Consider the following 20715-nt stretch of genomic DNA (forward strand, 5'->3'; position numbering starts at 1 on the left):
GACATAAACAAAGGATGAAGCCAGTAATATAAACAACAGGATTATGGCTGATTAGTGTCTTTGATGAGTTGATGGTACGCCGGGGGAATGATGGTACGCCTTGGTCACGGTTGATTGACGATTGGAATCTTTTGTTGTTGATGGCTTCTTGTAGTTTCCTGATTTTGAAGTCTTTGAGGTTGGTGGCGAGGGCTTTGATTTTATCCCACTGGATGCTGTGGGACGGAATTTACACAAAGCTCTTGGAAGATCTCCTTCACATGCTAACGTAGACAGATATTTTTCTGGTTCGATTAGTGATTTATAAGATGAATAAAAATCAAGGAAAGAAGAATTGGTGATTTTGTGATGCCAGTTTTTGAATTCTATGTCTTTACATCGTTGTTTGAATACAACCATGTAGCATTTTATATCGCCGCAATCCTGAGACAACCACACATGTGAAAACCCAGTTTGAAGCAATAATTGTCTTATATAAGGATGCAAGCGTGACATTTCGAAAGCGAGGTCCGCAAATTTGCCATGTTTTTCCTGAATCTTGTCAATCACATTAGTGTTAAAAAGTACATAAAATTCAATGATATAAATGATTTATTAATTATTAATCGACTACGCGGTATAAAAAAAATAAAAACAGAGTACGAAAAACATTTGCCATTGTCCGGTGTCAGAATGACGAACACAAACCCGTGCGAACAAAAGCTTAGAACGATCACGTGACTCGATCTGTCATGTGATCGGTCGATTTCAAAATGGCGATCATCTCTGCAGTTGCTGGATTGTTGTGCTTGTTTACTGTATTTACACTGGGCGAGTGTCGATACGAGCCGAACTGGCAGTCCATAGACTCGAGGCCCCTGCCAAGCTGGTATGATGAGAGTAAGATCGGTATCTTTATTCACTGGGGAGTGTTTTCCGTGCCCAGTTACGTGGACGAGTGGTTCTGGTATTACTGGAAGGGCCCCACACCAGTCAAGAGCGTCGTCAAGTTTATGGAAGACAACTACCGGCCAGGTTTTACGTATGCAGACTTTGCACCACATTTCACAGCCGAGTTCTTCAGCCCCTATCGATGGGCAGACATTTTCCAAGCGTCAGGAGCACGGTAATGTATTTTATTGATCGGTCACGAGTTGGTTTTTGTACAGACATGTTTAAGAGTGAAGTCTAGAATGGCCAGGTATGTACAGAGACGAGTGCCCTGATGGGTGATGTGTTGACTAGGACCCCATCGCGACTCTCGGCTGGGATGTACACGGAGCTGTCATGTCAATGACACACTATCACAGGGCTTGACATACAGACGAAGGTACGAGACTAGTGGAAGTGTAGTGTTGTATCCATGGTAGCCTACTATAAACTAAAGGGAGGTGAGGTGAGGTGAAATGGGGTTTTACGTCGCGTCCAAGACTAATGCACTTACATAGCGACATGCATGTCTGTATGTGTGTGACTGCTTGTACTAGTCCGGACTGATGTCGATTTATAGTGCTAGTCCACTGAGATACCATGCCACAGTTGAACATGAATACCCCACTAAGGCATAGACATACTGACTCCGAGCTGACCAGTACTTGTTTTAGCCCCTTAATGCTGAGCACCAGGTGTGTGTTTGTGTGTGGCTGCTTGTACCATGTGTATTAGTCAGATGTGTGTATTAGGGCTAGGACGAGTCCAAATTTACTACCCGGGTACCCACATCCCTATTCAGTACCCGGGTACCCGAGTTACCCATACCAGCCCTAGTGTGTATGTGTGTAGCTGCTTTTACTAGTCTGTACTGATGCTGATTTATAGTGCTATCCCACTGAGATACAATGCCACAGGTTAACATGAATTCCTCACTCAGACACAGTATACAGACTCTGAGCGGCCCAGTCCTTAATCATGTTAATGCCGAGCGTCAGACAGGGTAGCAACAAGTAGCATCTTTTAACGTCCATGGCAAGGATCAAACTTCGGACCTTCCGCTCCCCAGGCAGACGCTCTACCTCTAGACCACAGAGGCGGTCTAAACTAATGTGAAACAAGCTGTGGCGTAATTGGAATTAACTGGAGATGTCTTCTACAACTCATGTTGTGACAGTGTGTAACATATAGCCATGAGCCTTCAGACGAAGCCTGGTCAACCACAACACTCTATGATTGAAGCACAACCTTAAAATCTTGATAATAATTTCAGTTTTCTTTCAGTCAAGGTTAGAAAATCTAGGATGCATGTGGGAGCGAGGAGGTTGCACTGACTTGGGGACAGTGATTGTACTGTAATTGTACTCAAATGCACCTCTGGTTTTGGTCAAGTGGACCAAGATTCGTTCCGCAGGGCAGAAGGTGGGTGGTCCAATACCCTGTCTGCGTCAGTGGTCAATTGATGGAGTGTTTCGTCACAGGGTGGAAAGTCGAGGGTTCGGTCCACAACCAAGAGACTTTAAAAGATGGTACTTGTTGTTACCCTGCATGGCGCTCAGCACAAGGGGATAAAACAAGGACTGATCTGCTTGGTGCCAGTATACTCTGTCTGAGTGGGGGATCTATCTTAAATATCTGGTATGGTATCTCAGTGGGCTAGCACTAAAAAACTGGCTGTAGTCAGGACAACTACAAGCAGAAACACACACATGCATGTACGTTGCTGTAATCTTGAAAAGGACATTAAACCCTCATCTCTGAGGTTCTCCGGACCTGCTGATCACCATATCTGTGTATGTTAAAGTACTGTTTAGATATGACTTGGTGGTTTATTTATACTGCAAGCCACAGCTAGGGGATGTGACCCAAGGTCATGTGGTACATTAATGATGCAAGAGTACTTTTATAACCATGGCAACCAATTGACTTGTTTCAGCTACGTGGTGTTTGTGAGCAAGCACCATGAAGGCTTCACCAACTGGCCTTCCAAGGCATCCTTCAACTGGAACTCGATGGATGTGGGTCCCCGAAGGGATATTGTAGGTAAGGGATGGTGTAAGCAAGGGAAAGTGTAGGTAAAGGACGGTGTAGACAAGGGAAAGTGTAGGTAAGGGATGGTGTAGGCAAGGGAAAGTGTAGGTAAGGGATGGTGTAGGCAAGGGAAGTTGTAGGTAAGGAAAAAGGTGCAGGCAAGGGTCCGTTTAGGCAAGGGACGGTGTAGGTAAGGGAGGGTGTAGGTTAGGGACGGTGTAGGCAAGGGATGGTGTTGGTGAGGGACGGTGTAGGCAAGGGCTGGTGTTGGTGAGGGAGGGTGTAGGTAAGGGACGGTGTAGGCAAGGGCTGGTGTTGGTGAGGGAGGATGTAGATAAGGGACGGTGTAGGCAAGGGTCAGTGTAGGTAAGGGACGGTGTAGGCAAGGGCTGGTGTTGGTGAGGGAGGGTGTAGGCAAGGGCTGGTGTTGGTAAGGGACGGTGTAGGCAAGGGCTGGTGTTGGTGAGGGAGGGTGTAGGCAATGGCTGGTGTTGGTAAGGGAGGGTGTAGGCAAGGGCTGGTGTTGGTAAGGGAGGGTGTAGGCAAGGGCTGGTGTTGGTGAGGGAGGGTGTAGGCAAGGGACAGTGTAGGCAAGGGCTGGTGTTGGTAAGGGAGGGTGTAGGCAAGGGCTGGTGTTGGTGAGGGAGGATGTAGGCAAGGCTGGTGTTGGTGAGGGAGGGTGTAGGCAAGGGCTGGTGTTGGTGAGGGAGGGTGTAGGCAAGGGCTGGTGTTGGTAAGGGACGGTGTAGGCAAGGGCTGGTGTTGGTAAGGGACGGTGTAGGCAAGGGCTGGTGTTGGTAAGGGACGGTGTAGGCAAGGGCTGGTGTTGGTGAGGGAGGATGTAGGCAAGGCTGGTGTTGGTGAGGGAGGGTGTAGGCAAGGGACAGTGTAGGCAAGGGAGGGTGTAGGCAAGGGCTGGTGTTGGTGAGGGAGGGTGTAGGCAAGGGACAGTGTAGGCAAGGGCTGGTGTTGGTAAGAGACAGTGTAGGCAAGGGCTGGTGTTGGTGAGGGAGGGTGTAGGCAAGGGACAGTGTAGGCAAGGGCTGGTGTTGGTGAGGGAGGGTGTAGGCTAGGGTTGGTGTTGGTGAGGGAGGGTGTAGGCAAGGGAAAATGTAGGCAAGGGCTGGTGTTGGTGAGGGAGGGTGTAGGCAAGGGACAGTGTAGGCAAGGGCTGGTGTTGGCAAGGGTCAATGTAGGTAAGGGACGGTGTAGGCAAGGACTGGTGTTGGTGAGGGAGGATGTAGGTAAGGGACGGTGTAGGCAAGGGTCAGTGTAGGCAAGGGTTAGTGTAGGTAAGGGACGGTGTAGGCAAGGGCTGGTGTTGGTGAGGGAGGATGTAGGCAAGGGCTGGTGTTGGTGAGGGAGGATGTAGGCAAGGGACAGTGTAGGCAAGGGCTGGTGTTGGTGAGGGAGGGTGTTGGTGAGGGAGGGTGTAGGCAAGGGACGGTGTAGGCAAGGGCTGGTGTTGGTGAGGGAGGGTGTAGGCAAGGGCTGGTGTTGGTGAGGGAGGGTGTAGGCAAGGGACAGTGTAGGCAAGGGCTGGTGTTGGTGAGGGAGGGTGTTGGTGAGGGAGGGTGTAGGCAAGGGACGGTGTAGGCAAGGGCTGGTGTTGGTGAGGGAGGGTGTAGGCAAGGGCTGGTGTTGGTGAGGGAGGGTGTAGGCAAGGGACAGTGTAGGCAAGGGTCAGTGTAGGCAAGGGTCAGTGTAGGCAAGGGACGGTGTAGGTAAGGGACGGTGTAGGCAAGGGTCAGTGTCGGTAAGGGACGGTGTAGGCAAGGGACGGTGTAGGTAAGGGACGGTGTAGGCAAGGGTCAGTGTAGGCAAGGGTCAGTGTAGGTAAGGGACGGTGTAGGCAAGGGCTGGTGTTGGTGAGGGAGGATGTAGGCAAGGGCTGTTGTTGGTGAGGGAGGGTGTAGGCAAGGCTGGTGTTGGTGAGGGAGGGTGTAGGCAAGGGCTGGTGTTGGTGAGGGAGGGTGTAGGTAACGGATGGTGTGGGCAAGGGTCAGTATAGGTAAGGGACGGTGTAGGCAAGGGCTGGTGTTGGTGAGGGAGGATGTAGGCAAGGGACAGTGTAGGCAAGGGCTGGTGTTGGTAAGGGACAGTGTAGGCAAGGGCTGGTGTTGGTGAGGGAGGGTGTAGGCAAGGGCTGGTGTTGGTGAGGGAGGGTGTAGGCAAGGGACAGTGTAGGCAAGGGCTGGTGTTGGTAAGGGAGGGTGTAGGCAAGGGCTGGTGTTGGTGAGGGAGGGTGTAGGCAAGGGACAGTGTAGGCAAGGGCTGGTGTTGGTGAGGGAGGATGTAGGCAAGGGCTGGTGTTGGTGAGGGACGGTGTAGGCAAGGGCTGGTGTTGGTGAGGGAGGATGTAGGTAAGGGACGGTGTAGGCAAGGGTCAGTGTAGGTAAGGGACGGTGTAGGCAAGGGACAGTGTAGGCAAGGGCTCGTGTTGGTGAGGGAGGGTGTAGGCAAGGGAAAATGTAGGCAAGGGCTGGTGTTGGTGAGGGAGGGTGTAGGCAAGGGACAGTGTAGGCAAGGGCTGGTGTTGGCAAGGGTCAGTGTAGGTAAGGGACGGTGTAGGCAAGTCCTGGTGTTGGTGAGGGAGGATGTAGGTAAGGGACGGTGTAGGCAAGGACTGGTGTTGGTGAGGGAGGATGTAGGTAAGGGACGGTGTAGGCAAGGGTCAGTGTAGGCAAGGGTTAGTGTAGGTAAGGGACGGTGTAGGCAAGGGCTGGTGTTGGTGAGGGAGGATGTAGGCAAGGGCTGGTGTTGGTGAGGGAGGATGTAGGCAAGGGACAGTGTAGGCAAGGGCTGGTGTTGGTGAGGGAGGGTGTTGGTGAGGGAGGGTGTAGGCAAGGGACGGTGTAGGCAAGGGCTGGTGTTGGTGAGGGAGGGTGTAGGCAAGGGCTGGTGTTGGTGAGGGAGGGTGTAGGCAAGGGACAGTGTAGGCAAGGGCTGGTGTTGGTGAGGGAGGGTGTTGGTGAGGGAGGATGTAGGCAAGGGACGGTGTAGGCAAGGGCTGGTGTTGGTGAGGGAGGGTGTAGGCAAGGGCTGGTGTTGGTGAGGGAGGGTGTAGGCAAGGGACAGTGTAGGCAAGGGTCAGTGTAGGCAAGGGTCAGTGTAGGCAAGGGACAGTGTAGGTAAGGGACGGTGTAGGCAAGGGTCAGTGTAGGTAAGGGACGGTGTAGGCAAGGGACGGTGTAGGTAAGGGACGGTGTAGGCAAGGGTCAGTGTAGGCAAGGGTCAGTGTAGGTAAGGGACGGTGTAGGCAAGGGCTGGTGTTGGTGAGGGAGGATGTAGGCAAGGGCTGTTGTTGGTGAGGGAGGGTGTAGGCAAGGCTGGTGTTGGTGAGGGAGGGTGTAGGCAAGGGCTGGTGTTGGTGAGGGAGGGTGTAGGTAACGGATGGTGTGGGCAAGGGTCAGTATAGGTAAGGGACGGTGTAGGCAAGGGCTGGTGTTGGTGAGGGAGGATGTAGGCAAGGGACAGTGTAGGCAAGGGCTGGTGTTGGTAAGGGACAGTGTAGGCAAGGGCTGGTGTTGGTGAGGGAGGGTGTAGGCAAGGGCTGGTGTTGGTGAGGGAGGGTGTAGGCAAGGGACAGTGTAGGCAAGGGTTGGTGTTGGTAAGGGAGGGTGTAGGCAAGGGCTGGTGTTGGTGAGGGAGGGTGTAGGCAAGGGACAGTGTAGGCAAGGGCTGGTGTTGGTGAGGGAGGATGTAGGCAAGGGCTGGTGTTGGTGAGGGACGGTGTAGGCAAGGGCTGGTGTTGGTGAGGGAGGATGTAGGTAAGGGACGGTGTAGGCAAGGGTCAGTGTAGGCAAGGGTCAGTGTAGGTAAGGGACGGTGTAGGCAAGGGCTGGTGTTGGTGAGGGAGGATGTAGGCAAGGGACAGTGTAGGCAAGGGCTGGTGTTGGTGAGGGAGGGTGTAGGCAAGGGCTGGTGTTGGTGAGGGAGGATGTAGGCAAGGGACAGTGTAGGCAAGGGCTCGTGTTGGTGAGGGAGGGTGTAGGCAAGGGCTGGTGTTGGTGAGGGAGGGTGTTGGTGAGGGAGGATGTAGGCAAGGGACGGTGTAGGCAAGGGCTGGTGTTGGTGAGGGAGGGTGTAGGCAAGGGCTGGTGTTGGTGAGGGAGGGTGTAGGCAAGGCTGGTGTTGGTGAGGGAGGGTGTAGGCAAGGGCTGGTGTTGGTGAGGGAGGGTGTAGGCAAGGGCTGGTGTTGGTGAGGGAGGGTGTAGACATGGGACAGTGTAGGCAAGGGCTGGTGTTGGTGAGGGAGTGTGTAGGCAAGGGAGGGTGTAGGCAAGGACGGGTGTAGGCAAGGGACGGTGTAGGCAAGGGCTGGTGTTGGTGAGGGAGGATGTAGGCAAGGGTCAGTGTAGGCAAGGGTCAGTGTAGGTAAGGGACGGTGTAGGCAAGGGCAGGTGTTGGTGAGGGAGGATGTAGGCAAGGGCTCGTGTTGGTGAGGGAGGGTGTAGGCAAGGGACAGTGTAGGCAAGGGCTGGTGTTGGTGAGGGAGGGTGTTGGTGAGGGAGGGTGTAGGCAAGGGCTGGTGTTGGTGAGGGAGGGTGTAGGCAAGGGACAGTGTAGGCAAGGGCTGGTGTTGGTGAGAGAGGGTGTAGGCAAGGCTGGTGTTGGTGAGGGAGGATGTAGGCAAGGGCTGGTGTTGGTGAGGGAGGATGTAGGCAAGGCTGGTGTTGGTGAGGGAGGGTGTAGGCAAGGGCTGGTGTTGGTGAGGGAGGATGTAGGCAAGGCTGGTGTTGGTGAGGGAGGGTGTAGGCAAGGGCTGGTGTTGGTGAGGGAGGGTGTAGGCAAGGGAGGATGTAGGCAAGGGCTGGTGTAGGCAAGGGACGGTGTAGGCAAGGGCTGGTGTTGGTGAGGGAGGGTGTAGGCAAGGGAGGGTGTAGGCAAGGGCTGGTGTAGGCAAGAGACAGTGTAGGCAAGGGCTGGTGTTGGTGAGGGAGGATGTAGGCAAGGCTGGTGTTGGTGAGGGAGGGTGTAGGCAAGGGCTGGTATTGGTGAGGGAGGGTGTAGGCAAGGGCTGGTGTTGGTGAGGGAGGGTGTAGGCAAGGGACAGTGTAGGCAAGGGCTGGTGTTGGTGAGGGAGGATGTAGGCAAGGGCTGGTGTTGGTGAGGGAGGATGTAGGCAAGGGACAGTGTAGGCAAGGGCAGGTGTTGGCAAGGGCAGGTGTTGGCAAGGGCTGGTGTTGGCAAGGGTCAGTGTAGGTAAGGGACGGTGTAGGCAAGGGCTGGTGTTGGTGAGGGAGGGTGTAGGCAAGGGACAGTGTAGGCAAGGGAGGATGTAGGTAAGGGACGGTGTAGGCAAGGGACGGTGTAGGCAAGGGTCAGTGTAGGCAAGGGAGGATGTAGGTAAGGGACGGTGTAGGCAAGGGACGGTGTAGGCAAGGGCTGGTGTTGGTGAGGGAGGGTGTAGGCAAGGGTCAGTGTAGGCAAGGGAGGATGTAGGTAAGGGACGGTGTAGGCAAGGGACGGTGTAGGCAAGGGTCAGTGTAGGCAAGGGTCAGTGTAGGTAAGGGACAGTGTAGGCAAGGGCTGGTGTTGGTGAGGGAGGATGTAGGCAAGGGACGGTGTAGGCAAGGGTCAGTGTAGGCAAGGGACGGTGTAGGCAAGGGACGGTGTAGGTAAGGGACGGTGTAGGCAAGGGCTGGTGTTGGTAAGGGACGGTGTAGGCAAGGGACGGTGTAGGCAAGGGTCAGTGTAGGCAAGGGTCAGTGTAGGTAAGGGACAGTGTAGGCAAGGGCTGGTGTTGGTGAGGGAGGATGTAGGCAAGGGACGGTGTAGGCAAGGGCTGGTGTTGGCAAGGGTCAGTGTAGGTAAGGGACGGTGTAGGCAAGTCCTGGTGTTGGTGAGGGAGGATGTAGGCAAGGGACGGTGTAGGCAAGGGCTGGTGTTGGCAAGGGTCAGTGTAGGTAAGGGACGGTGTAGGCAAGTCCTGGTGTTGGTGAGGGAGGATGTAGGCAAGGGACAGTGTAGGCAAGGGTCAGTGTAGGCAAGGGAGGATGTAGGTAAGGGACGGTGTAGGCAAGGGACGGTGTAGGCAAGGGTCAGTGTAGGCAAGGGTCAGTGTAGGTAAGGGACAGTGTAGGCAAGGGCTGGTGTTGGTGAGGGAGGATGTAGGCAAGGGACGGTGTAGGCAAGGGACGGTGTAGGCAAGGGTCAGTGTAGGTAAGGGACGGTGTAGGCAAGGGACGGTGTAGGTAAGGGACGGTGTAGGCAAGGGCTGGTGTTGGTAAGGGACGGTGTAGGCAAGGGACGGTGTAGGCAAGGGTCAGTGTAGGCAAGGGTCAGTGTAGGTAAGGGACAGTGTAGGCAAGGGCTGGTGTTGGTGAGGGAGGATGTAGGCAAGGGACGGTGTAGGCAAGGGCTGGTGTTGGTGAGGGAGGGTGTAGGCAAGGGCTGGTGTTGGTGAGGGAGGGTGTAGGCAAGGGCTGGTGTTGGTGAGGGAGGGTGTAGGCAAGGGACAGTGTAGACAAGGGCTGGTGTTGGTGAGGGAGGGTGTAGGCAAGGGCTGGTGTTGGTGAGGGAGGGTGTAGGCAAGGGCTGGTGTTGGTGAGGGAGGGTGTAGGCAAGGGCTGGTGTTGGTGAGGGAGGGTGTAGGCAAGGGACAGTGTAGGCAAGGGACAGTGTAGGCAAGGGACAGTGTAGGCAAGGGCTGGCGTTGGCAAGGGTCAGTGTAGGTAGGGGACGGTGTAGGTAAGGGCTGGTGTTGGTGACGGAGGGTGTAGGCAAGGACTGGCATAGGCAAGGTATCACATGATCACTTTCATGTTGATCGGTATGTGTTCCGAACACACAGTCTACTCTAAAGTGACTTGGCTGTGGTGCATCTCTTTAAACTCACTGGTGTTTTGCATAATTAATTATAATGTTCAGGCTAAAAAAATAATAGTCTTGGTTCTCAGGCTTGGGCCCTCATCATCATAAAGTTTGCCGCATGTGTCATTTTTGTTTTTGAAAAAAACAAAAAACATACTCAAGTGAGTGAAATGGTAGTCAAATGTATTTTGTTATGTTGCTTTCAGGGGAGTTAACTAATGCAATCCGCAACAGCACTGACTTGAGGATGGGCGTCTATCACTCGCTGTTTGAGTGGTTCAATCCTCTCTTCAATGCTGATAAAGCCAACAAGTTCAAGACACAGGACTTTGTCACGGTGCGTTGTTGTTTAAGACACAGGACTTTGACACTGTGCATTTTTGTTTAAGACACAGGACTTTGTCACGGTGCGTTTTTGTTTAAGACACAGGACTTTGTCACGGTGCGTTATTGTTTAAGACACAGGACTTTGTCACGGTGCGTTGTTGTTTAAGACACAGGACTTTGTCACGGTGCGTTGTTGTTTAAGACACAGAACTTTGTCACGGTGCGTTGTTGTTTAGGCTCTGTCTAAGTAACCTCTCAGATATGGCTGAGATACTGCCGATGTGACCTTAAATATTAACTCAGTCTCATCACTTACAGGTTAGACTATACATTTAGATACGGCAGGTATCCAGGTACTTGTATCTGCCAGTGGATCTGCTTACATTCGAGTTATCATTGTCAACTCCCTGGGGAGTATACAACCCAAGCTGCCCAGCGGCGCTAGAAGGTTTTGTCATCCACCTCACATGTCGGGTACCCGTTCCCTGCTGGGTGAACAGAGGCACATTTGAACGAAGTCACTTGCCCAGGGTGACATCACAAGTTTTGACACTTGTGTTTCAGGTGTATGAATGTATTCGTGTTTTCACCATCTGGTCATCTACCATCGGACAAGTGGATTCTTTTGAGTGCACAGGGTGAATGTACTGTACACTAGGGGTAGTGACAACACTGTAAGGACCTGTAAACATTGTTGGTTCCAAGGCTGAATAACAACACAGTCACTAGTGGGATACGATCTCAGCACCTGGCACTTGCTTGCATGGCGCTTTTGACCGCTTTCCCACTCCACCACCAATGGAGCTGTGTTTGCAGTATCAGTGATGATGTTTGCAGTATCAGTGATTATGTTTGCAGCACAAGACAGGACCCGAATTGTACGAGCTGGTCAACAAATACAAACCTGACATTATCTGGTCTGATGGATGTCCGGCAAACAGCTCTTACTGGAACTCCACACAGTTCTTGGCCTGGCTCTACAATGACAGGTAAGCTCCACACAGCTCTACAATGACAGGTAAGCTCCACACAGCTCTACAATGACAGGTAAGCTCCACACAGCTCTACAATGACAGGTAGGCTCCACACAGCTCTACAATGACAGGTAAGCTCCACACAGCCCTACAATGACAGGTAAGCTCCACACAGCTCTACAATGACAGGTAAGCTCCACACAGCTCTACAATGACAGGTAAGCTCCACACAGCCCTACAATGACAGGTAAGCTCCACACAGCTCTACAATGACAGGTAAGCTCCACACAGCTCTACAATGACAGGTAAGCTCCACACAGCCCTACAATGACAGGTAAGCTCCACACAGCTCTACAATGACAGGTAAGCTCCACACAGCCCTACAATGACAGGTAAGCTCCACACAGCCCTACAATGACAGGTAAGCTCCACACAGCCCTACAATGACAGGTAAGCTCCACACAGCTCTACAATGACAGGTAAGCTCCACACAGCCCTACAATGACAGGTAAGCTCCACACAGCTCTACAATGACAGGTAAGCTCCACACAGCTCTACAATGACAGGTAAGCTCCACACAGCCCTACAATGACAGGTAAGCTCCACACAGCTCTACAATGACAGGTAAGCTCCACACAGCTCTACAATGACAGGTAAGCTCCACACAGCTCTACAATGACAGGTAAGCTCCACACAGCTCTACAATGACAGGTAAGCTCCACACAGCTCTACAATGACAGGTAAGCTCCACACAGCCCTACAATGACAGGTAAGCTCCACACAGCCCTACAATGACAGGTAAGCTCCACACAGCTCTACAATGACAGGTAAGCTCCACACAGCTCTACAATGACAGGTAAGCTCCACACAGCCCTACAATGACAGGTAAGCTCCACACAGCTCTACAATGACAGGTAAGCTCCACACAGCTCTACAATGACAGGTAAGCTCCACACAGCTCTACAATGACAGGTAAGCTCCACACAGCCCTACATTGACAGGTAAGCTCAAGCTCCTTCCCAGCGTGTGACACCTTCGTTACACTCTCGGTAACATCGCTGCCACCAGTGGGGGCGTGGCCATTACAAGAATCTCGAAATTTGCCCTCCAACCCCATATGTAGTAACGTTTATACCTTTGTTTATGTCTTTGGGAATGCCATCATATTTCAATTTGAAAAAGTTTACGACTGACCATGTTTTCCAGATGAATTTACTTTGTTGTTTTGATAATCAGATTGGTTCGAGATTGCAGACTAACGGAAAATCAACCAACTTCTCCCTTACATTCTTACTATATCAATAACACGATAGTTTTAATGAAACAGAAATTCAAATTGACAAACGAAGAAAGTAATTTAGCAGCAATAAGTGTATACGGCGTCACGACAGTCGCCACTTGTTTGTAAACATAACGGTCATTCGGTTGCGAGTTCAACTCCAAGCATGGTTGTGGCCACCTATTCACAGTGGGGAGTTTTGATGTTGATCTCACACCTCACCTTGTTACCTTCTACTCTGGCAGCCCAGTGAAGGACACCGTGGTGACCAATGACCGATGGGGGTCGGACACGGGCTGCAAACATGGCGGCTTCTTCACCTGCTCTGACCGCTACAACCCAGGTGAGAAAAGAGAACTTTAGGGATCAGTGCAGCTTGAATATGTTCTTGATAGCTTTTGGACACAGCACGCTCCCTGATGATGTAGCTCTGTGAAATAACACCTGCATCAGTGTTGTGTCGGGGATGCACTTTGAGGATGTAGATAGTTTGTGAAGTAGTCTGTATTAGTCTTCCTATATAAGGCCACCATGAGACACTACCACGTATTACCTATTGTAACCATAGCAATTGATATGTTGACCAGGATTCCTCCAGAAACACAAGTGGGAGAACTGCCTGACGCTGGACAAAAAGTCGTGGGGCTACCGTCGCGAGGCCGTGCTGGCCGACTACATGACCATGAAGGAGCTCACTAAGACACTGGCAGAGACAATCAGGTGGGTCAGGCTTGTCATAGAGATGGGTTATCATCATGATCATAGAGATGGGTTGTCATGGAGTGGGTTGTCATAGAGATGGGTTATCATGGAGTTGGTTGTCATAGAGATGGGTTGTCATGGAGTGGCTTGTCATAGAGATGGGTTGTCATGGAGTGGGTTGTTCATAGAGATGGGTTGTCTTGGAGTGGGTTGTCATAGAGATGGGTTGTCATGACATGGGTTGTCATAGAGATGGCTTGTCTTGGAGTGGGTTGTCATAGAGATGGAGTGTCTTGTCATAGAGATGGGTTGTCATAGAGATGGGTTGTCATGGTGTGGCTTGTCATAGAGATGGGTTCATCTTCCTGAGACAAGGGCCTTTACTGACTAACAAAATCCAATTTCCACCCTTTCTGAACAAGGCTGGAATTCCAGAGTTACATTTTGGCTGGACTAATGAGTGTATGCATAGTGAAATCAAAATCACGTAACGAACTAGATATTCGGTTCCTAAACGACATGGATTACAACGTGCAGATTTCAGTCAACTTCATGATTTGTAAAGCATGTGTACCGTCAAATTGCAAATCTTTGATGCACAAAAATTTGATGCACTTCGCTGGGCACGACCGTTTTATATCAATATAGGTCTTGATTATTGATCAGACCGTCCTGAATGGGCTCTGCCATTTATCTTGTAACAAATGCAAGTGATACGAGAGGAGAATAGGAAAGAGGATATAACTCGTAATAGCCACTGCTGGCACTACAATCAGCCCTGGAAATTCCTGCCTGGTAAGGTAAGGGTGGAAACTGTACTTTAATAGTCAGTTAACTCCCTTGCCTCAGGAAGATGAGATGGGTTGTCATAGAGATTGGTTGTCATAGAGACAGGAGGTCATAGAGACAGGAGGTCATTGTGCAAGTTAGTCCAAGAGCTGTAGAAACATACATTTCTATCTGGTTTTTTTTGCTGAATTTCCAGTGTATGAGAACCAAGACTAGTTTGTGTTTGGCCATGTCCAGGTGTAATGTTGTAATGTCTGTTCCACAGCTGTGGGGGCAACATGCTCATCAATGTGGGCCCCACACACGACGGACGGATTGTCCCGGTCTTCGAGGAACGTCTGAGGCAGCTGGGGGCGTGGCTGAAAGTGAATGGGGAAGCTGTGTACTCCTCCAAGCCATGGTCCCACCAGAACGATACAGTCACACCCAACGTGTGGTGAGTTGGTGCAGTGTTGTTAGTGGCATCCATTCTGTTCACGTGGCCCTGGCGTCTGAGGCGCCACCATTTGTTTTGTGTCTCACATCTGCTGCAAGCCTATGAATGTGAAACACACGCACACACATGCGCACACACACACATACACATGCATGCACGCACGCACACATTATCACATGTGCACACACACACATGCATGCAGACACACACACATACACATGCATGCAAGCACGCACACATTATCACATTCACGCACATCACTATAGAAGTGCAATAATCTTGAACATGACGTCAATAAGCCAGCCCCATTTCACGTCACCTCACTTAAAGGTTCATGTCATTAGAGTCATAAGTTCTCCTGCACGTAAGCATCTATATCTGACAAGGGTGCCCCAGTCGTCTAAGGCGCCGCAAATTGCGGTGCAGAATTGTGTCCCTTGTGAACGCCAGAAACCGATGATTGTGGGTTTGTCTGTTGTGGGTTTGTCCTGTTCGCCCCCAAGCGCTCACACACACACACACACACACACTCACTCACTCAGCCTCACTCACTCCCGCAAGCACGCATGAACGCACAACCTCACTCACTCACACACACACACCTTCACTCACACCAATATTCCCTCATGCACGTCACACATGAACGCACACCCTCACTCACTCACACACACACACCTGCACTCACTCACACCCATACTCTCTCACGCACTTCACTCATGCATGTCACTCATGCACTTCACACATGAACGCACACCCTCACTCACTCACACACACCTTCACTCACTCACACCCATACTCTCACGCACTTCACTCACGCACGTCACTCATGAACGCACACCCTCACTCACACACACAGCCACTCACTCACACACGCAGTCACTCACTCACACACGTCATCCTCACTCACTCACTCCAGCTGTTTGTTCCTGTTCCAGGTACACGATGAAGAAGTCGACATCCGCCCCCTTTCAGACGTCCATCTATGCCTTCGTGCTTGACTGGCCTAAGGGAAGCATCCTTGGTCTTGATGCTCCGAGGGTCACCAAGCAGACCAATGTCACGTTGCTAGGCTACCCAAAACCTTTGACCTACATGCCTAACCCCACAGGGTCAGGGGTCATGATTGACATTCCTGAGATTGGATTTAATGAGATGCCGTGTGACTATGCCTGGATCTTCAAAATGACGAACCTGGCTAACTGATGGACCTTGCTAACTAGTTAATTGTTTGACAACATATCTATCTGTAACCAGCAGAGGGCACCTCTTTATCAATGAGGAGTCAATTCTTTATTAATAAGGGGTTTATTCTTCATCAGTAAGGGGCACATGTAACCTGGTTGTTTTGAGGTAGTTCGCTGTCTGGACTTCTATGAACTTCGGTTCAAATCCCAGATTTGCTCTGATTAACATTCTAGGTTTGTCTACACATGAGTTTCACCAAAGTGGAAATCTTTAAGCACCAGCATCACATTATATCTCACTTTAAACTGACACACAGGGATAGAATTAGAATACTATTCAAACCGGCATTTATCCAAACTCTATCCTATTGTTGAGATGAGATGCATGAGATCTTATTGCTCTCTGCTACTGTGCATAGATCTGAGGACATCCTATTACAGGTCAGTCGGGTAGCCTAGCGGTTAAAGCGTTGGCTCATCACGCCGAAGACCCGGGTTCGATTCCCGACATGGGTACAATGTGTGAAGCCCATTTCTGTTGTCCCCCGCCGTGATATTGCTGGAATATTGCTAAAAGCGGTGTAAAACCATACTCACTCACTCACTCACTTTAAACTGACACACAGGGATAGAATTAGAATACTATTCAAACCAGCATTTATCCAAACTCTGTCCTATTGTTGAGATGAGATACATGAGATGTTATGGCTCTCTGCTACTGTGCATAGATCTGAGGACATCCTATTACAGGTCACGTCAGAATGACCTTTCATCCGACCAATCAGAGTGTTGCTACGGTATTGTAAACGTGAAAGTCTGAATACATTTCATAATCATGCAAACGGTTAACAGGGGTTTTCCCAATAACAGTTAATGGTTGTCCAGCTGATTCTGTCAAAGTCATCGTCTATCTCTTCCTTCAAAGGGATAAACATTTGAAACAGAAACTATTGTAATGCAATCTCACCTTTCCATCATACATTCCCAAATTTTGTTTGTTCATTTTGCAAATTTTAAATCAAGAATGGTATCAAACTACTTTTCATTCCTTGACTGAAATGAAAGTCTCCACTTTGAAACTGGTACCGTTATCCTTGAGAAAGCGGCTTTCTGATTGGCTTATTGTGAGTTCCTGGTAATCTTGTCATTGGTCGCTCAAAGTTTGTGAAGGGTTGTTCTGATGTGAGTTGTCATGGGAGATGGTCAGATCTTTTTATGAGATTGTGATTTTACTGTTAGCTCCTGTGCGTGATGGTAAACAATTTGACCATAAATGATTCTTTGTTTCTGGGTCTAATGGGTGTTCCACTCAGGTATTTCATCATCATGCTTTTCTAGGAAGCTTGTTGGTCATAATATACTTTTATTTTATTTTCATCAAATCAAACTATATTTGTCACACATGCCAACTTAGAACTGCTAGTTTTGAAACGTTCTATGCCATGATCCAGATTTATACATAAGAATGAATATTTCTGACAGGTGAAATACTTGAAGGTCCTGATATCATTGCAGTAAACTACGTTTAAAACGAACATGATAATAAGGGACTGACGGATATAACGAACTGTCCTTTGTGGTCACAGCAACTTGCTGTATATATAGTGTATACACCATTAATACTAACAACTATAACGAACTAGAATTAGAGCTCCCTTTGAGTTCGATATATCCGTAGTTTTCTGTATTCCAAATTTATTATTTTGCTTGTGGCTCTACACAGGCACTCAGTGTTATTTATACGCGAACTGATTAGCATGTTTCACCCACATCTCCTTTTTATGAGTTTTCAGAATAGGGGCGCCTTTAGCTTACGTTCACTGGTGTATATCCAGAGACTGTGTATCTGTGTCTGTGTATATGAACATTGGTTTTTAACATTTACAATGCCTGTTTCAACTAATTTTTACAATTCCATCAAAAAGTCTGCGCAAACTTCCTACATGGTCGACGCGAAAAACTGACTGATCTGTTTTTTAACCTGGTTAGAAATGTCTGACATACAGAAGGTTAGTCCAAAATATATGTTGCCAGCATTTGATTATACTCATGTAATATATTGACTGCTGATGTTGGTTATACTGGGATGCTATATCTCGGGCGTCATGAACGCCACACATTCCGCTGCTGAGTACAGTTTTCTTACACATATTTTCAGATCTTATTTTGTGATAAAATGTTTTCAACTCAAGGCTTTATATTTGTCCTTTATCAAAGCATATTTGATCTGTTTGAGATCTGTGAGTGTACATTAGACGTATAGACGTCTTGTGACAGCAGGGAGTTCTACGTATAGACGTCTTGTGACAGCAGGGAGTTCTACGTATAGACGTCTTGTGACAGCAGGGACTTCTTGTAATGTCCCATCTGGCGCAACGGGAGACCAGTTTGCAGGACTGGAACTCTGAGACAGTTCAGGGATGTGAAATCTCCGCGGGAACGAGGAAATTCGTTTTTTTTTAATATGTTGTCCTCAAAAAATATTCTCCCGCGTAAATATAATCAAAGATTTAAAAATAATACTGGTGTTTTATCGCGTTTCTGGACAACCGTCGCGAATTATCCTGTTTTCGATCAGAGTTTTCAGCATCATATATGCCTTATTATTATTCATATCACAATACTATTATCGTCGGATCCTTGGTTTTCGAACATCATACGTTTTCTATCACGAATACTTGCACTATAATGTGAGGTGTGGCATGCTGATTTAACTTCAAAATTTTACTGCATCCACCATCTTTGTTTATTTGACTTCACTTTTGTCATTGACTTATTACATTTCTTGGTGCGAATGTTGTCCAAACTGCACGAAATTGCTTAAGATGCAATCAAATGTTTACCCCCCACCCAAGTTTTCCTCTTTTTGGGGGAAAGCCTGCTCACTCAGTTAGTCACATGTTTCACAAGCACTTATCAGTTGTGTGTTTAGGGGTAGGTCAGTATGTCAGCTGGAAGACGGGTTCAAGGTTTACGTTTAACTTCCTTGCTATGCAAATTGTTAAAGAAGGATCTAGGCAGCTGTAGTCAACAATAGCGTTGAAGGAAGGAAATCTTTAAATGAGGCGCGGTACAGGTGGCCCAGTCGTCTACGGCGGCAGAGTCCAGTTGTGGGTTAGCCCTGTTAATGATACGAGGTTTGTGTGAGGAATGTGTGTGCACTGGTATCTTTAAGGTCCATTTCTTCTCAAGTGGTTTCATCAAGGTTACAGCATTCAAGGCCTCAATAAAGCTTTCAAAAAGTTAAATGGCTGACATGTGGATGATTGACATTCCCAAATTTGTTGCATCAGTGAGAAAAATTATAGCCAACGCAGTGCCCTATTTTGAAAAAAAAAATTGAATTTTTTTTTTCCGGTGAATAATTGACTTGCTGTTGCATGTGTTTGTGATGGTGTGCCAGCGATGGGGCAAGATCTACTCACCATTTCATAAACACCTGGTACCATCACTATTTGATGGTGATTCAAGGACACATGCTCATGGTATGGTCGCAATCGTACAGTCGACCTTTCGAGATTGCTTATGAACGTGAAAAGAGTTTTTCACTTTTCTTTGGCGAGACGAGGTACTGCAGAATGTGTGCATGTTGTGGCATTTATCAGGGCCTTATCAGAACAAAACTTTATCGCACTGGGGCGTGGTCGGTCCACTTGTCCAAGGCGCTGGGATTGCATCCCATAGGCCTACCCGAAATCTGACGATAGGTTCAAATCCCGGTTCGCCCGTATTATGTTTGTTTGTTGTTTAACGCCGCGCTCAGCAAAATTCCAGCTTTATGACGGTGGTCTTTAAATAATCGAGTATGGACCAGACAATCCAGTGATTGACATCATCAGCATCGATCCACGCAATTAGGATACGATGACATGCATCAACCAAGTCAGCAAGCCTGACAACCCGATCCCGATAGTCGCCTCTTACGACAAGCATAGTCGCCTTTTATGGCAAGCATGGGTTGCTGAAGACATATTCTACATGGATCTTCACGGGTCTATTATGTTTTTGTTAGAACCATATCCGTGTTAGTGGATTTCAGCAAGCTGGAGAACTCTCCCCCCACATCAAGCTGAACCCAACTGACACACTCGGTATTGATGTTTAGGACACAAACAAGGAAACCTTAGCCATAAAGATGAATGGAATGTAAAGCGTTGGTATGTCCGTTTGAACAGAACCAATCGGGGATGCAGGAACCCAGTGTAACGTCACACTAGCAGCGGTCTTTCGTGAATAAGATTTCATCCTAGAAACATGAATGAGTGACTTGGTTCCTCGAGATCTGCTTCCTCCCCTGTGACACAGGAGTGAAAACGTTGGCAGTAGACGTCCTCCCAGGAACTAGGCTATCAGTGATATGTGGCAGAGGTTAAACCAGTGAACGTATAACAGAGAGTAAGGCAGACCAGTGAACGTATGTGCAGAGGGTAGGGCAGACCAGTGAAAGTATAACAGAGAGTAAGGCAGACCAGTGAAAGTATTGTAGAGGGTAGGGCAGACTAGTGAAAGTATAACAGAGAGTAAGGCAGACCAGTGAAAGTATTGTAGAGGGTAGGGCAGACTAGTGAAAGTATAACAGAGAGTAAGGCAGACCAGTGAAAGTATAACAGAGAGTAAGGCAGACCAGTGAAAGTATTGTAGAGGGTAGGGCAGACCAGTGAAAGTATTACAGAGAGTAAGGCAGACCAGTGAAAGTATTGTAGAGGGTAGGACAGACTAGTGAAAGTATTCTTGAGGGTAGGGCAGACCAGTGAACGTATTGTAGAGGGTAGGACAGACTAGTGAAAGTATTCTTGAGGGTAGGGCAGACTAGTGAAAGTATTGCAGAGGGTAGGGCAGACCAGTGAAAGTATTGTAGAGGGTAGGGCAGACTAGTGAAAGTATTGCAGAGAGTAAGGCAGACTAGTGAAAGTATTACAGAGAGTAGGGCAGACTAGTGAAAGTATTACAGAGGGTATGGCAGACTAGTGAAAGTATTACAGAGAGTAAGGCAGACTAGTGAAAGTATTCTAGAGGGTAGGGCAGACCAGTGAAAGTATAACAGAGAGTAAGGCACACCAGTGAAAGTATTGTAGAGGGTAGGGCAGACTAGTGAAAGTATTGCAGAGAGTAAGGCAGACCAGTGAAAGTATTGCAGAGGGTAGGGCAGACTAGTGAAAATATTGCAGAGAGTAAGGCAAACCAGTAAAAGTATTACAGAGAGTAAGGCAGACTAGTGAAAGTATTACAGAGAGTAAGGCAGACCAGTGAAAGTATTACAGAGAGTAA

General features: G+C 49.0%; 1 protein-coding gene across 2 annotated transcripts; it reads left to right on the plus strand.

Moving 5' to 3' along the window:
* The first annotated feature begins 716 nt into the window (after positions 1–716).
* On the plus strand, positions 717–17638 carry LOC124151875 (alpha-L-fucosidase-like). 2 transcript variants are annotated; one of them, XR_007221089.1, is made up of 9 exons: positions 717–1105; positions 2846–2952; positions 9963–10093; positions 10942–11072; positions 12582–12679; positions 12924–13056; positions 14093–14263; positions 15199–15888; positions 16198–17638. XR_007221089.1 is itself a non-coding variant. In XM_048396500.1 (8 exons), exons 1-8 carry the CDS (start codon positions 753–755, stop codon positions 15464–15466), a joined length of 1392 nt encoding a protein of 463 aa, XP_048252457.1. In that variant the 5' UTR covers positions 717–752; the 3' UTR covers positions 15467–17638. The 2 variants fall into 2 exon arrangements, 1 of the variants encoding a protein (XP_048252457.1); XM_048396500.1 differs by having other exon boundaries at positions 15199–17638.
* The last annotated feature ends 3077 nt before the right edge of the window (positions 17639–20715 follow it).

Source organism: Haliotis rufescens, unplaced genomic scaffold (assembly GCF_023055435.1).
Source record: "Haliotis rufescens isolate VD_foot unplaced genomic scaffold, xgHalRufe1.0.p SCAF_15, whole genome shotgun sequence".
NCBI lineage: Eukaryota > Metazoa > Mollusca > Gastropoda > Lepetellida > Haliotidae > Haliotis > Haliotis rufescens.